The sequence below is a fragment of the Hipposideros armiger genome, unplaced genomic scaffold, assembly GCF_001890085.2.
Source record: "Hipposideros armiger isolate ML-2016 unplaced genomic scaffold, ASM189008v1 scaffold_129, whole genome shotgun sequence".
Lineage (NCBI taxonomy): Eukaryota > Metazoa > Chordata > Mammalia > Chiroptera > Hipposideridae > Hipposideros > Hipposideros armiger.
The window spans coordinates 2,550,641-2,567,815 of NW_017731479.1; the positions used below are offsets into that span (position 1 = coordinate 2,550,641).

General features: G+C 44.3%; 1 protein-coding gene across 1 annotated transcript in view; it reads right to left on the reverse strand.

The window, feature by feature from the left end:
* The window catches only part of LOC109386142 (2'-5'-oligoadenylate synthase-like protein), a 22,843-nt gene extending 12,628 nt beyond the window's left edge, over positions 1 to 10,215 (reverse strand). Inside the window, exons 1-3 of the mRNA XM_019649055.1 lie at positions 9,992 to 10,215; positions 6,399 to 6,681; positions 5,341 to 5,510 (exon numbers count right to left, since the gene is read on the reverse strand). Of these exons, the coding sequence (XP_019504600.1) occupies positions 5,341 to 5,510; positions 6,399 to 6,681; positions 9,992 to 10,189 (651 nt within the window). The 5' untranslated portion in view covers positions 10,190 to 10,215. The remainder of the gene's footprint in view (positions 1 to 5,340; positions 5,511 to 6,398; positions 6,682 to 9,991) is intronic.
* Positions 10,216 to 17,175: the final 6,960 nt, after the last annotated feature.

Below are 17,175 nucleotides of genomic sequence, written 5' to 3' on the forward strand. Positions count from 1 at the left end.
TTGGCAGCTCAGCGGCTGCTCAGCTCGGGCTGGACTCGAACCACTGTTGCTCAGAGCTCAAACTCTTGAGCAAGCTCTTAACCAACTGAGCCACTCAGCCGGCCCCTAGCAGACAAATTTTTGAGTGATTTCAGTGCGTAATGGCACATAAGACAGTAATAATAAACAGCGCTGCACTTCCTGGGCTGTTTATGCTCTGATGCCCTTTCTTTTCTACTTCAAGGGCGAATCTCGTGTGGTGATTGCTTTTACTCTCCCCCCTCCTCAAGTCTACCCTGTTTCTAGTTCTGATTCTGGATTAAGTCTGAGTTTTGGCCAAATCTGATTCTGGTTCTTGTTCTTATTCGTATATGGCCACTTAGGTCCCCACTGGTGACAACACTCTGTGTATCTGGTCTTATGGTTTGAACATCTGGTGGTCTCCTTTGGGAGATGGATGCTAGGAATTTATTTTTTGCTGGGTGGTGGTCAATGGCAGTTTAACTATATTTTGTGTTTTTCTCTTTTGGTCTGTTTGTCTTGAGAATCCTGATGTCTCCTGGGAGTCTCAGTATTGTTATCTTGCATGCCATTATGCATTTAAGTCACTCAAAAACGTGTCTGTGTATGTGTATGTGACTCCTGGAAAACAGCCCTATAAGAATAAAAGCTCACTGGAGCCGCTGGTTAGCTCAGTTGGTTAGAGTGCAGTGCTCATAACACCAAGGTTGCCGGTTCGATTCCCACATGGGCCACTGAGATGTGCCCTCCACAACTAGAATGAAACAACTACTTGACTTGGAGCTGATTGATCCTAGAAAAACACACTGTTCCCCAATAAAAGTAATTTAAAAAAAGAAAAAGTCAGGTGGTTTCCAATTAAAAAAAAAAAAAAGAATAGGAATTCAATGATGGGTAGGTTTTATGCTGTATTTATTTTTGACCTGTAATTAAAGTAGTAAAATCAATGCTGTTAGTTCTTTTTGTCTTTATGAAGAAAGAATGATCTGATTATAATATAATCTATCTGTGGACAGGTCCCTTTCACCCCACTTCATTATAGGAAACTTATGGAGTGTAACTGCGAATAAATTCAGGGGTAAAGGGTCATATTCTCACCAAAGGGGTGAGTCAGAATTTCACCAGACTCTTTTATTCCGGAGGTAGATGAGGTGACTTCATAAAAGCAGGTTTCTTAACCAAAGGTCAACAAAATGAGAATTAATTACCCAGGTTAATATACTATTTTTGATGGATATGTAAGAAACTAACCGTTTCTTTTTTTTTAATTTATCTCCTATCCTCAATATAGTTGTTATACTTGTGCAAACTAAGAGTAAACATTCTTTGAATGATATATTATTCCAACTGACACCTCAGAATAAAAATTTCTATAAAAATTACTGCTATAGGTTATAAAGTAACAATTCCTCAGAAAAACAAAGATAATTGTTCTGTAAAATAATAGCATATATAAATTGGCCTTGCTTACAAAACTATTTGAGATGATGGTTAAATATTCACAAAGTAATTTTATTAAGTTCCTTTTTATGACTATAAAGTATTTACATAATAAGCTCAATAAAAATTTGTCTTTCTTGGGCCGGCCGAGTGGCGCGATGGTTGAGAACTCGCTTGGGACGCCAGAGGGCCCCGGTTCGGATCCCACATATGAGGGCCAGTGACACTGCCCTCCACAGCTAAGATGCTGAACAACAGCTCAACCTGGAGCTGGGCTGCCGTGAGTCGCTGGCGACAGCTGGGCTGCAGTCCCTGTGGCAGTGGGTTGCCATGGGCTACCGTATGTAGCCAGCAGCCAGCGTGAGCGGCCAGCAGCCAGTGTGAGCGGCCAGTAGCCGCAGTGAGCGGCTGTCCAGAAGCCGGCGACTGATCTGCCTTGCCAGAGAAGAGCGCAATGATGGTGCCAACTTGGGCCAGTGAAGCAACGTCCTCCACAACTAGACTGAAGAACAAAAAGACAGCAACTTGTCTGTTCCCGTTCCCCCAGGTCCCCAGCACTGTTCCCATCCCCCCAATTCCCCAATTAAAAAAAAAAATCTTTAAAAAAAAAAAATTTGTCTTTCTTTCTACCAGGATAGAAATAGATAAATCAATTTACCAGTAATTCAATAATAGTAAATCAAATTTATAAATAAATTTGTATTCATGCCAGAAATCTCATCCAATTAGGTATGATAATCAATCCCACTATTAAGAATCAAGGATGAAATAAGACAGACCCAAAATACAAATAATGTATAATTCTACTTATATGAGGGAGCTAGAATAGGTAAATTCATAGAAATAGCAAGTAGAAATGATGGTTACCAGGGGCTGGGGAGAGGGTAGAATGGGAACTTATTGTTTAATGGGTACAGAGTTTCTGTTTGGGATGATGAAAAAGTTCTGGAAATAGATAGTGATGGTGTTTACACAACACTGTGAATGTAACTAATGCCACTGAATTGTACATTTAAAATGGCAAAAAAAATAAAATCCCCCCCAAACAAACAAAAAAGCTTACATCAAAAGCTCAACCAAAACACTGGGGGAATTCCCATCTTGTTCCCAGAACTATACTAAATTAAATACTTGAAAATATAAAAAAATAAACATCAGTTTGTTGGTAAATAAAAAAAAATTTTAAATCAAGGACAGCTCTTCATATGTGGAAATCATGCTTATAAAGTCCTTCCTGATAGTGACCTGATCCTGCTGTAAGGCTTATGAAAGCCAGCATTATAGATAGAAAAAATAACGCTTTTTTGGCAGGCCATGAGTAAGCATTAACAACCTCGGACATCTCTGAGATCAGTGACATCCTCACAGTTAAGATTGGACAGACCAATGCTCCCTTCGGCAGCACAAATACTAAAATGGAACAATACAGAGATCAGCATCACCCCTGCGCAAGGATGATATGCAAATTTATGAAGTGTTCCATATTTTTATATACTCGTATAATACAGCATAGGGAATATAGTCAATAATATTCTATTAACTATGTACAGTGTCAGAGGGGTAGTAGACTTATTGGTGTTATTATTTTGTGAGGTATATAAATGTCTAATCACTCGTTTTGTATATCTGAAACTAATAAAAAAATAGAAAAGAAAATATTGGACAGATGAAACCTAGTGAAGCTGAATTACATGTTCCTGTGATGAGAAAAATAACTTTTATAAAAAAAATACAAAAAAAAAAAAAAAGAAAAATAACTTTTGTTTTTCTCAGTTTTTTTAAACTCTTGGAAAACAACTTTGTTTCTCTGAGTTGTTGCCTCAGCATTTTATAGTATGGTAACCCTGCTTACACCCAGAGTCTGGGCTTTTACATAGAACTTGAGTTTAGGATTCCCACCATAAGTTCCTGCTTTGCTTTTTTTAGGGCATCTTTTAAAATAAGTTAAGTTTGGGGAAAGTTAGTGACCTCCACTCCAACCACCTTATAAGTAATAAGTGCTTGCTACCCTGTTAGCTCTTGACCTGAGACGTGACCTGGGATGGAGGACAGCCCTTCCCGTGGGTTCATTGGGTCCCCTTGCTTCTGGAGTCTGTAGGTAATAAATCTTGTGACTACTTCCTTTGTGTGGTTATATTGAAACTATGCCTTCAATCAACACAACCCAGTAGCAGGTTTCCCTTCCCCAAAGTGGGAGCTCGAATGCCAAAGGAGCCACTTACTTGCCAATCCCAGGTGGTGGCTTGTGCCCTCTCATTCAGCAGGTTATAATCTGCATATTTTAAATTCAGTATACCAGTTCTGGCTTCTCAACACAGTTCTTTGATCCCTGACCTCAGTACATGAACTAATAAGAACAACAAACTGAGAACTACTGAGCCATGAAAGTCAATGACGACCCCAGGGACTTTACAAAAACTCCAGACAAAAATGAGCTATTAACCTTTTTAGCATCTCGGGACTCTGGTTTTAGCATCTCGGGACTCTGGTTTTGTTCACCATACAATACGAGCTCTTTACGTCCTTATGTATCGAGCAACACATCTTGTAACACTTAGCTAGATAAACCTTGTCCAATAAAAGAAAACACCAAATTAATAATACTGAATCAGAGCACAGTTTTATAAAACCAAATGTGGTCAAATCCTTGTCTTAGGGGCAGAGGCTTGAACCAAAGGGAGAGCTATAGAAGGAAAGCTGATATATTGTCCCGTGGACATTACAAATAAACGTGCATATCATATACAGGAAGAAAATACTTTGCACCTTGAAACACACAAACAAACAAACAAACAAACAAACAAACAAACAAACAAAGCAAACGGAACATCCTGCTGAGTTCTAGTTCTCCAAGCCCACAAAACCTTGGATCATTTCCTGTAAGTGACTGTCAACAACAAAAAATTGTATTCTTAGCTTTGTCAGTGCTAAGGCCTGACGATAAACCACAACTTTGGTTGGTGTGATAACCATGTAAGAAAATTGTTGTTTTCCTACCATAAACAGACTAACTGCAAACTTACTAACCTTGATAATTTTCTGATTTTTATCTTTCAATACATTTATTTTTTTTTAAACTGGGTCATTCCGAAATCTGACTCTCTTTACCATTTTTTAAAATAAGAAAGCATATTTTAATTTTTGTGTTGTTTCTGAGTCCTTCTTTTATAAATTTAGATGACTCTGTTCACCTGGATTTTTAAAACATAAACCTTATATAAGTTTTTATTTAAAAACTACAATGTGAGTAACATAGAATATAAACTTCATTCTGAGAAATCTCTCCAGGAATAAATATATATATATCCTGACTTTCATCTGAAAGATATACACTAATTTCCCTTAACATTCTTTTCCTTTTTCAGTTACAGTTGACATTCAATATTATACTAGTTTCAGATGTCCTTTTGATATTTTGAAATACACAAGGTCCCATGCAGACATCACACGTGAACTCTAAAAAGTAGCTGCTTTGGTTATATTCACTCATTAATGATCATGATATTCAGGAACTCAATCATTTGGAGGGAGAATGGGTGCAGGGTGGAATTAAACAAATCTTTCCACTTGTTAGTCCTTCACCAGCTGAAATGAACATCCAGAGATCTCAGTGAAGTTGACATTAGCCAGTACTAGACTGTAACTGGAGCATTATAAACACTTGTTTCCTGAAATATGGTACAGTCCTTATTTTTCTCCTCCTCCTGCTCATCCCCCCGCCCTTCTTCCTCTCCTACTTTTTCTCCTTTTTCACTGTGTCTCTTTACAATTCAAAAGACTAAGCACTCTTTCTCCCCACCACTTGAGGCATTTTCCTGAAGTGACAAATCTAGCCCCTGCCTTTTCGTCCCTTCCTTCTTCCATCTCGCGCTGCTGCCCCCATCCCAGCAGCCATCTCACCTGCAGGTACCAGTGTTTTACCAGCCGCAGGAGGCTTTTCAGCTTGGTTGGCCGATGTTTCACGAAGTTTCTCTGCAGCTCGCAGAAGGATGGAGAGAAAAGTCCAGGGTAACAGCAGGCCTCAATCAGATCCACATAGACCTCGGGGTGTGGCTGAGAGCTGGCAGTCCCTGGGATGAGAGGAAGCAAAGGTGTGTGTGTGGGGGGGGGAGGGGGCGGGTATTTAGGAAGCTCCAGGTTGCTAAGTGACCTGTGCCCAAGAGCCTGTTAATTCGCTGGAGTTTATCTCCAGGGAAACCGGAGACCTCACAGCCTAAGAGAATAAAGGTTTGGCTTGGTTGATTGCCCTGGAGAAACAAAAGTGGGTTTTTCTAATCCTCAGGCCACTCAGGGACTGTTATCTTCCCTTGATGTCTCCAACACTTTCCCTTAATGTCTGTTTTGAATCTCTCTCCCTCAGCTATTTATTTGAACCTCCCGTCACTGTTGGGGAGACCCAGTTCCAGATGACTGAGCGGGGTTTTAACAGTGAGTTCGCTGAAAGGTGTGCTGCTGCCGCACGCCTCTTGCATCATAAATGTATCCCGTCCAGGTGATTTGTAATGCTCCTTCCATACTCTGTCTCACTCCCCTATTCCCTACCAGTTTTTCCTGGGACTGCTTGTCCTCAAACCCTTGTCTCAGGGCCTGCTTCTGTAAAAGCCCCCAAAATGACATCCCACCTCCTCCACCACCACCCACACCTGTGGTGAGTGCTACAGAAGCACCTGAAGTTACTCTTCTAAATCCTTCCCCTCTGTGGGGCTCGTCTCCTCTTGCAAGCATATATTTATCTGTGTGATTCTTTGAGAAATCTGTTCCCCAGGTTGAGCCATGTGACAGCCAGAATTGGGTCAGTCCCATGCACTGTGCACTGTGGTGGCCCAGCCCTCAGCACAGGACATGGTTTGAACAGATGAATGCAGGTGTCTGCATGTGGCCACACATGAGAGGGGAGGCAGTTACAAGTCTCTCGGGAAGGGCAGGTTGTGAATCGGGTGGGCTTCCTCTCCCCTTACCCAGGGCCCTGTAGGCAGGCACGATGGTGACAGTGATGGGCTCCGCAGTCTCCCTTGTGTGGATCGTGAAGACGAGAGCATCAGGGATTCCCTCAGCCACTCCCAGAACCTCGAGCCCGAGGTCTACCAGGTCCTGGCATTGGCACAGACTTGTCCAGATCAGTTCCAAAACAGTTCCATGGTGCTCGGCCTCCTCCTGGAAGCTCCGGAAACACTTCAGGAACACTACCAGCTCCACCTCTGTGTTACTCCTGATCACTGTGCCATTCCCGAAGGAGCCCACCTGCAGAACACAGAGCATTGTCACCCTGAGGCCACTGCCTGTGCCAGGCAATCCCTGAGGGTCTTTACACATTTAATGCTCACCACAACCCTGACGGATGGGTGGGCAGCGCCAATCCCCTGTCTTCACAGGAAAGAAAACTGAGATGTCAAAGAGGATAAGCCACTCGCCCAGGGTTGCACTGTATGCAACCTCACTCCCGGGCCCAAGCTTCTTATGTGCTATACTGCATCGCTCTGAGACTCTGTCTTCTCATCCGCAGAGTCCTGTCTCTTCCAAGGGAATACAAATGCCTACTCCACATGGTTGTTTGAGGATTCTGGGGGGTGGATCTAAATAAATTCATAATATTAAAAAAAGGGGGTGCAGGATTGCCTGGTGGATAAGAGCCTTTGTCTGTGGAATGGGGCAGCTTAGCTTTGACCTCGACTCTTGCCCCTGTTTTTCAGCTGCGTGATCATTCTGAACCCTAAGTGTATAAAATGAGAGAAACACTAGAACATGAGTCATCAGGTTACTGGGAGGATTAGGTGAGAGAATGTATGCCATGGTGCCTGGCACACAGGAAATCAGCAATATGTTTTTCTTCTTCGTCTTTATCTGGTTGGCTCATATCATTCTTTTCGATGCTAGGGATTCAGTTTCCTCATCTGAATAGAAGTTGCTGGATGATGTTGAAGGGATCTTTTGGAGGTTCTGAGATTCTGGGCCTGCTCTCCAGCCTCTGTTGCCTCAAGTATACAAAAGCCCTACAACTCTCTGGCCTTCCTTCTTCCTCATTCTGGGTCTGGAGGTGGAATTGCTAGGGGTGAACAGATCTCAGGTCAGCTACCTCTCCTGGTGGGTGAATCACTGCATGTTGATTCTAATTCAGCGGTCACAGGTTGAGCACTCACTGGGTCTGGCACTCCTGAAAGCCTTTTATTCACAGAAGACTTTCTCATCTTCACACCCAATGATTGAGGGGGGTATTAGTATCATTATCCCTAATGCACAGATGAGAGAACTGAGGCAGTGGGGGTTTAATCAACTTGCCATGGACTCCTAGCCAGGAGTTATAGTCATAGTCAATTAAGAAGTCAGAGCACAGGGTGTGGTTCTTTCACCTCTTTCCTCGTCATGTCCCAAGTTTATGAGTCAGACCATGCTTCTGAGGGGAAGCTGGCCAACTTTTTTTCCCCTTATCTTTTCCATTTGTCTACTTGTCTTCAGACTCAGTGTTTCTGCCCCATGTAAGAGGGTTGGGGACGGCTCCCTGTGTGTGGATGAAGGGCACATCACTTGGAAGGCCTTTCCCAGTGGTAAGACCCAGACAGTGAGAAAAGAACATTCTAGAATAGGCTTCATGACTTGTTTCAGCTTGAACCTATTTAAGTCCAAATCATTTGAGGACAAACATTCACTCATGTGGACCAGCCCAACTCATCAGATTTTCAGGACTGGGGGAGGGTTTAGAGGCTGAATAAAGTATTACTTCTCATTTGCCATTTTTCTTTTGCGTACCTCTATTATTTTGTGGTTTCAAGGGCTGAAGTGGATATGGTCTGTGAGCAGAATTTGAGGGCTGGGTAAATGTCATTTCCTGCTGTCAAAACGCATTCTGTTTGTAGCATCCTGTTGTCCCCAGATTTGCCCCGTTCCATCTGCTTCATTCTCAGGGTGGTCAGGGGGTGGTCTGGAAGGGCCTGCCTGACTCAGGCTGGCACCTCAGACCAAGAAGATAGCTCGGGCAAGAATTTATAATGATGCTTTTGGTGTTTTTTTTTATTAAATTATTTTTTATTATGAAATACACATTTTTTAGAATTAATTTCAGCTGTACAACACAGTGCAATAGTTATACTTTTTACCCCTCGAAGTGACAACCCCCCTCCCCCATTGGTGGTTTTTTTGTTTGTTTGTTTTTTATGTGCTAATCATTTAGCCTGCTTTCACATTTGTTTGATGAGGGAGAGATGATGATGATGCCTCAATCACACATGAGAAGACCGAAGATTTGAGAGATAAGACGGTAAATCTGCAGTCAGAGAGCCAGTAAGGGAAGAAGCCAAGAATCAAACCTGGGTCTATCTGATGTCAGAATGTGTGGTATCTCACTTCTAAATCATATGGCCTCAGGCTCCGGATGCTAGGGATGGGTATAAAGAAGAGATGGGGGTATGAGGATTGTAAATCCTTCCCTGAGGTGGCTGCCCCTAGAGAGAGAACCAGAGAGCACTGGGTTGGGGGTCAGCATTAGGGGGTCCTAATTCTGGTTATGCCTTTGTTACCAGCTTGCGGTGTGAACTTGGGATAGCCCTTCCTTAGTGTCTCTGTGTCTTACTCTCCTTGATGTGTAAACAAGGGATTGACTGAGATTGTTTCCTCTCCATGGCCCTTCTTGGTTTGACCCTCTTGAATTTTAAGCTTAGCTATGACAGGAGGTGGCATGAGGCAGCTGTCGGAAGGGCGTGGGGGAAAAAAAACACCTCACTGCGGCAGCCTGAAGTCCTGGCTGTGGAATCAGCTAAGACCCTAGTTCAAATTCCAGCTCTACCACCAGCTGTGTGACCTTGGGCAAATCACTTCACCTTTCTGAGTTTTCATGACAAAATGTTTATTATAAAAAATTTAAAACATAGAAACATACGAAGGGAAGACAATGAATTTTCATATATCCAGCCAGTTAGAGTCAACAAGTCTAAAGTCCTCGCTGCATTCACTTTATCTAAACCACACTAAAGTAAATTACAGACACCAAGAAACTTTGTTCCTAAATACTTTAGCATTTGCATTCATCAAAAGAGAACACTTCTCCCTGTAACCAGAACACTATTACACCTCACACAATCAACCGTGATTCCCTTATATTATCATTATCTAATATCCAGGTCATATTAAAATTTCCTCAATTGTTTCTAAACTGTATTTTATGAATGGTCTATTCACACCAGGATCTAGTCAGTCTAAGGCCTTGCATTACATTTGGTCATTACAAATCTTAAGTCTCTGAGTCTCCATTTTACTCATCCATAAACTGGGAAAAGAATAGTACTTACCTCACAGGGTACACAAATTAGAGATAATATACGTTAAAGGGTTAGGTTAGTGCACTCCCAAAAAGTGAACAATTATTAGCTTCCTTCCTGGATTGTTCTGCTCAAGGCAGCAGTGTGGTGGGGTGCAGGGAGCTAAGGTGGGGTGTGCTGAGATGTGAACAGCCTAGGCTAGGGATAACGAGGCAAGAGGTCCCCAACATCATCAGGAATGAGAAACTTCATGCTGGGTTTGCCAGGCCCTGGCCTGGGCATGGGGAGGCCATTAGTCTCACCTTGACCACCTTCAGCACCCGCACATCCTGGTCCAGCCCATGCTCCCCATGAAAGGTCTCTTCCCTCAGAAACTGCTCCACGGTCCTCACAGCCTCCAGCACCTCTTCTTTCCAATATCGGCTGGGCTGCAGCGACTGAACCACGAAGGAGTCCAGCCTGGAGGCAGGGGTGCCATACAGTTCCAGGGTCTGTGCCATCTCTGTCCTGAGAGTAAGACTGCAGACAGATATACAGCCACACCCCTACCCAGTTCCTGCCTTGCACTCCCTTCTTTAAGGGGGCTCCTCCTCAGCTGACCTCCAGCACCCTGTGGGATAAAGAACCACACTGGAGATAAAACCAGGGGTGACTAAGATGACCTGGGGCTCCCCTCTTGGAGACCCCTCACTGAGGCAGGGGCACCGAGGGACACTGAGCCATGGCTGGAAGATCTGGGGCCACCTTAACAGGCTTGGCTTTCAGCCAATCTTTCTGCTCTTGGTTTCAATTCTGAATTTTTTCAGTTTCCCTTTTATGACGTTTGGAAACTGAAATTGGCTTGAGTTTGGCCTTAGAGGAGGCAACTCTTCCAGTAGGTCAGAGTTGGATGGTATCTATCAGTCCAGTCACCCCATCTGCCACACGGAACTGAGGTCCAAAAAGAAAAGGGACTTGTTCACGGTTGGGATGAGCAGTGGGGACTCTAGAGTCTGACAGAACAGACTTTAAGTTCCACTTGGCCATTTACCAGACTCTTAACCTCTCCGACCCTCCCATAATTTATCCATAAAATGGGTCTAACAACAACACCCTACCCCGTAGGTTTTCATGCAGATTAAACATGAAAACATCAAGCAGGGAAAGCGCTCAATAAATGCAAGTAATATTCATTTTCTAAAATGACAAAAGGAGACAGGGCTCCTGCCCCAAGTTGCTCTCAGAGCAGCGGGGGAGGCAGACAAGGGACGCTGAGAATGACGTATGTCAGGTGGAAAAAAGGGCATGGAAACCTGGTGAAAGCCAGGCAGACGAGCTTTATTTGGGTTACCTGTGGCATCAGTGGACACCTGCTTGAGGTGAGTCTTAAAAGACTGGGGATGTGGCCAGGAGCAGGAGGAACAGGGCGCAACACGGGTAAAGGCTGAGAACTGTGAATCAACCAGATGTGTGCCATGGACTCAGATGTTAAATATGCCTCGGCATGGAGGGGAAGAAGGGGAGAAGTGAGAGATGTGCCTGGGCGGGTGGGCAGGAGTTGAATCTTTGAGTGCCATTCATTCATTCACTCATTCATTCATTCAACAAACATTTTTTGAGCATCTACAATGTGCCAGTCAGGAGTTGAGGATACAACAGTGAACAGGCAAAATTCCCCGCCTGGAGGGGGCTTACGTTCTGATAGTGGAGACAGACAATCAGTGGGATAAATAAAATTATAGTAAATAACATGGTGATAAGTGCTAAGTAGAAAAATAAAGCAGGAAAAGAGGTTAAGAGGTAGTGTGAGTGTGTGTGTGTGTATGTATGTAGGTGTTCAGTCTTTTTTTTTTTTTTAAGGTTTTATTGGGGGAATTGGGGAAGGGGAACAGTATTGGGGAATTGGGGAAGGGGAACAGCCAAGTTGTTGTCCTTCAGTCTTAGTTGTGGAGGGCACAGCTAGCTCAGCTCCAAGTCCAGTCGCCATCCGGCCACTTGGCAGCTCGGGGCCACTCAGCTTAAGGTGTCATGTTCAATCTTAGTTGTGGGTGAGCATAGCCCACCATCCCATGCAGGAGTCAAACCGGTAACCTTGTTGTTAGGAGCACGTGCTCTCACCAGCTGAGCCATCCTGCCACCTGTTGGCAGCCCAGCGGCAGCTCAGCTCGGGCACAGCTCACTGGCCCATGTGGGAATCTAACCGACGACCCTGTTGCTCAGAGCTCACGCTCTTAATCAACTGAGTCACTCAGCCGGCCCCTATGTGTTCAGTCTTAAATAAGGTGGTTAGGGAAAGCCTGAAAAGGAGACATTTGTACTAAGACATGAAGGAGGCAAAGAGTGAGCCATGTGTATGTCAGAAGGAAGAGGGTCCTTCTTGGCAGAAGGAACCAGAGGTCCCATGACGCAGTGTGCCTGGTGGGTTTGAAGAATAGCAGTGTGACTGGAATGGAATGATTGAGGGGGGAGAGTGGGAGGGGCTGAGGTTTGAGCGGTAAAGCGTGGGGGGCAAATGGTGTAGGGTCTTGAAGACTACTGAGACTTTGACTTTGACTCTGAATGACATGGAGAGCCATTGGGGAGTTCTGAGCAGAGGAAGGGCATGGTCTGACTTTCGTTTTAACAGGTTCACACTAGCTGCCGGGGAAGATCGGATTAAAAGCAGAGGGTGGGCGTGGAGGCAAGAGGAGAAGCAGGAGTTCAGTTAAGGAGCTACTGCACCAGTCCAGGCAAGCGATCATGGCGCCTTGGATCAGGGTGGTAGCTGTGAAGGCAGGGAGAAGCAGTATGATTTAATTTTTTTTATTGTGGAAAGTTTCAAACATTAATAAGGTAGCATAATAAGAACCAACATATGTCATCACCCAGCTTCAACAATTATCAACCTGTAGACAATCTTGTTTCAATTATACCCCCATCCACATCTCCTCTCCTGTATTATTTGTAAGTGAGTCCTAGACATAGCATTTTCCCGGATACATGTTGACTATAAAGCTGACAGGTCTTGCTAATGGATGGAGTAATGATGTGAGAGAAAGATCAGAGTTAAAGACCACTTCAAGGCCTTAGGACTTAACAACTGGAAGTATGAAATTTTCCTTAACTGAGATGAGAAAGACGGGTGAGGGATGCAGTGTAGGTCTGGGGATCAGGAGCTCAGTTTCAGCACTGAAGCTTGAGGTGTCTATTAGAGAGTCACATAGAGTAAGGAGTTGGGTATATGAGTCTGGATTTCAGGGAAGAAGTCTGGACTCAAGATACAAATTTGGGAATCACCAGCCTAGAAATATTTAAAGCCACAAGGCTGGATGAGATGACCAAGGGAGTGAGTATAGAACAAGAAGAGTAAAGGACCAAAGACTGAGCCCCGAAGCACTTAACAGCATGAAGAGGCTGGGGGAGTTGCAAGAATCCAGCAAAGAAGAATGAGAAGGAGTAGCCTGGGAGGTGGAAAAAAAATCAGGAGTGGTGTTTTGGAAGCTAAGTGGAGACATCATTTTACAAAGTGATCCACTAAGTTAAATGCTGGATGCATCTGCTCTGGCTTTGTCCTGAGGACAGTGGCAAATCAGGGGAGTGACCAGTGGTGAAGTTAGCATTCTGGAAAGATTGGTCTGGCTGCTTCTGTGGGGAGGATGGATTGCAGGAGGCAAGAGTAGATACAGGGAGACGTGTCAGGACACTGTGCAATGGTCCAGGTGAGAGGCAATGGTAGCCTGAATTTGGCTGGAAGCAGTGGAGGTGGAGAGAAAGGGCTGGATTCTAGGTCTATATTGGAGGAAGGGTAGAGATAGGACTTGGTGACTATAGGAAGGAGGTGAGGGAAAGGGAGAAGACAGGGATGGCTATCAGCTCTCTGGCTTGGGTCCTTGAGTAACTGGTGGAAGGCACTATTAACAAAAAGAGGAAGATGGAAGTAGAAATGAGAGTGTGAGAGATCTAGAAGTGTATCTTTGAATGGTGACATGGAGGTACCCACAGGTGATAAGGGACGTGAACAGCTCCAGGTGAAGATAAATTTGGTTTACCGCAGCACACAGATGGGTCCTTGGTGCCTTAGGGAAGGATGATTGATACCAACGTCAAATGATGGGTGAAGAAAATGAAACTCAGAGTACCAGATGGGGTGGCCAAAGAGACCGGACAACGCCAGAGAGCTTAAAATGTCCTCATCGCCTAATGTTTCTGATAAGCTGAGAAATAGAGATCTGAGAAGTACCCAAGAAGCCACTGGTCACTATGGTGGGTGCAGTTTTACGGGAGATCTGGGAGCAAAAACCAGATTAGGGTGGGTTGGGGAGTGAGGGGAATGGAGACCAGGAATGTAGCTAACCCTTGCAAGAAGTTTCACATGAAAGGGAGAAGAATGACAGAGTGTGAGCTAGAGGAGGTGGGAGAGTAAGGAGTGTTTATTGTTTTAAACATCATTTCAGAAAAACAAAACAAAACAAAACAAAAAAACCCTCCATCATGACACAATTCAACTGAAACTTTCAAACTGGCTAGCCCCAAATGGAAAACACCACGTTTTTTTATGACATAATTTTGAAAAGTCCCCACGTTGCCGATGTTTGGTAGTAGTGCACGGTCCTTAAATATTATGACAGTTTAAAGAGCAGTGGCCATGTTGCAAACCTCAGTCAACAATAACGTAAGGCTCTAAATGTTTGCCATATGTTTATGATGACAGATAATGAACGTCAAGGCAGTATAAAAGTTGTTCAAACAATAAACATTCAGGCCTTACCCATTGGTTTTTATTCAGCTTCATGAAATCTATGAGAGTTGTACAGCTTTCAGTTATTTGATTGCCAATACAGTGGACGACATTTGAGGATTTAAAAAGGGAACATAGAGTTGGTAATGTATTGGCTTTATGGTTTGTCAGGATGCCACCCAGTTGAGCATGTTTCTATTGGGAGGGAGAAGAGCCAGTGGTTAGGAAGGGGGTGGGCTAAGTTTGGGGCAGGAGGAAGATACGTAAAGTTGAGTGTTGCCTTAGGTTGAGTTCCCCTGAGAGGCAGAACATTAGGCAAGGGCTTGCTTGAGGGTGACTGTTTTGGTCAATGATCCCAAAGGATAGGTGTGGGGATTGAGAAGGAGGGAAAACCATTCCAAGGAATATTATTAAATCGATCACTACTGTGGGTAGCTGGGATTTGATCCCACTGGGCATCCTCTGAGGGGCAGTGTAGAAATGTGCCTCACCTGAGAGGTGGAAGAGAGGTATATGCATTCATTGGTTCCTGTCTTTCCATTGGTCAAGGGCTGCTGCATGGGCTGGTAACTCCCTCGAACTTTCATGTTTGCTCATACATCATAATGGTTGAATGGGTGCTCACAGATGTTTCCTATGAGACAGCAGAGAATGCCCTAGTAGAGAGCAGGGCTATTTTCCCTGCCATGTGGAGAGAGATTATCCAAGAAAACCTAAAGCAGTGCTCTCATTTTTTCCCACCTCTGTGTGCACAGCCCCTTGCAATGCTGACTTTGCAGTTCCTTTCATGAAGAGGTGGAGCCTATTTCTCCAGCCCCTGAAGCAGGCATGTGACTTGTTTTGACCAAGGAGACATTAGCTAACATGATGCAAGCAAAGACTTAAAAACTGTGTGCATATTGGGGCCTGCCCTTTCTCTTGCTACTTTTAGAACCCCATAACCATGTGAACAAGCATGGCATTCAATTGAACAACTGATACTGAGCCAATTGCCAGACACATGAGTGAGGATGTTGTTGTCCTCCAGCTTCAGGTGGGCCAGCTCAGACCAGGCAAACTGTTCAGACAATTCCCAGAACTACAAGCAAATAAATGGGTGTTTTGGGGTGGTTTGTTATGTGGCATAAATTAACTTTCACAAGTTCTGGCATTGTTTGGATTCCTGGATCCAACTGTGCCTTATGTATGTTAGCTACCCGTGGACTCTTTTTTTTTTTTTAAGATTTTTATTGGGGAATTGGGGGAAGGGGAACAGACAAGTTGCTCTCCTTTTGGTCTTCAGTCTAGTTGTGGAGGACGTTGCTTCACTGGACCAAGTTGGCACCATCATTGCGCTCTTCCCTGGTGAGGCAGATCAGTCGCTGGCTTCTGGATGGCCGCTCACTGCGGCTGCTGGCCGCTCACACTGGCTGCTGGCCACACACGGTAGCCCATGGCAACCCACTGCAGCAGGGGCTGCAGCCTACGCAGTCGCCTGTGACTCAGGGCAGCCCAGCTCCAGGTTGAGCTGTTGTTCAGCATCTTAGCTGCAGAGGGCAGTGTCACTGGCCCTCATATGTGGGATCCGAACCGGGGCCCTCTGGCATCCCAAGCCAGCTCTTAACCAACGTGCCACTCGGCCGGCTCCCCATGGACTCTTATGGGCCATTACATTCTGCTTATTAATATTTTTGCTTAAACTAATTTGAATTGGATCTCTGTTACTTGCAGCAAGGATCCTTGATGATCCAAGATTGAATGGATTGTACAAACAAATGGGTACGAAAGATAAAGACATTGACTAGTGAACAACTGGTAGACTTGATCATGGGTCTAGGCTGGATAGAAAAGGGAATAAATCCAGGGTGGGGAGGAAAGGGAAGGGTCAGTCACTCAAGGTCCTTCCTCCTAGGGTTTCCTTCTCTGAATTTGTTCTTGGAACTGGATCAAATTCATTGGTTTTCTCCTGATCTCCCCCAACAGTGCTGAACTCAAGTTACCTCGTATCAACCAGTTTTCCACAAGCACCCAGAAGTCCACAAACAAGGGGCTGTGAACACACCCTTGTTTAAAGGTAGCCCTTTCCCTGATCATCATCATAATTAATCTTGTATTTAGGCAAGACAGAGCCCAGCTAGGCTTGTGGACCTTAGAAGCTTTCTCCTTGTGATATCCGGGGTACCATAGAAGAAAGCTGCATCCAGTCTTAAGTCTACTCCAAGGACAGAAACTTTCACAAACATGTTGCCTAATATCACAATATTTTCTCTACTCATTTTCCTGGATACAAAGCAGGAAGGAGATAGCTTCTGAATATTCTGGACCCAATAGTCAAATCAAGGTTGTTGAGGAAGAACATGCAAATTCGTCCATAAAATACAAATGAACTCCATTGGTTAGGGGAGACTGGGAAATGAAGTCTTCAGACTTCGGCGACATGCCTAGCTAAACATTCTACAGTTGTGGAAGAAACGGAGAAAGGATATGGTGGTGGTGAGGTGTTGTGAGTGGATACCAATTGCTGCTACAACATCCATTCTCTTTTTTTTTTGCCAGTTTGGCCCCAGCATAGGGCTCAGAGTAGGGGAACTGCCAGGACCAGAGTAGATACAGCTCTTTAGAAACACCCCTACTTCTGTTCTGGGATATGAAAGGAGAACTTGGAAGGAATACGGAAAGGAACTAATAACAGCAGGTAGCAGCTAGATTTATTGAGCACTTATTGTGTGCCATGTACTGGGTGAAGAGTTTCACATACATTATGTCATCCCAGGCCTTGCACAGGACTTTACTTAACCCCGACCAGAGTCA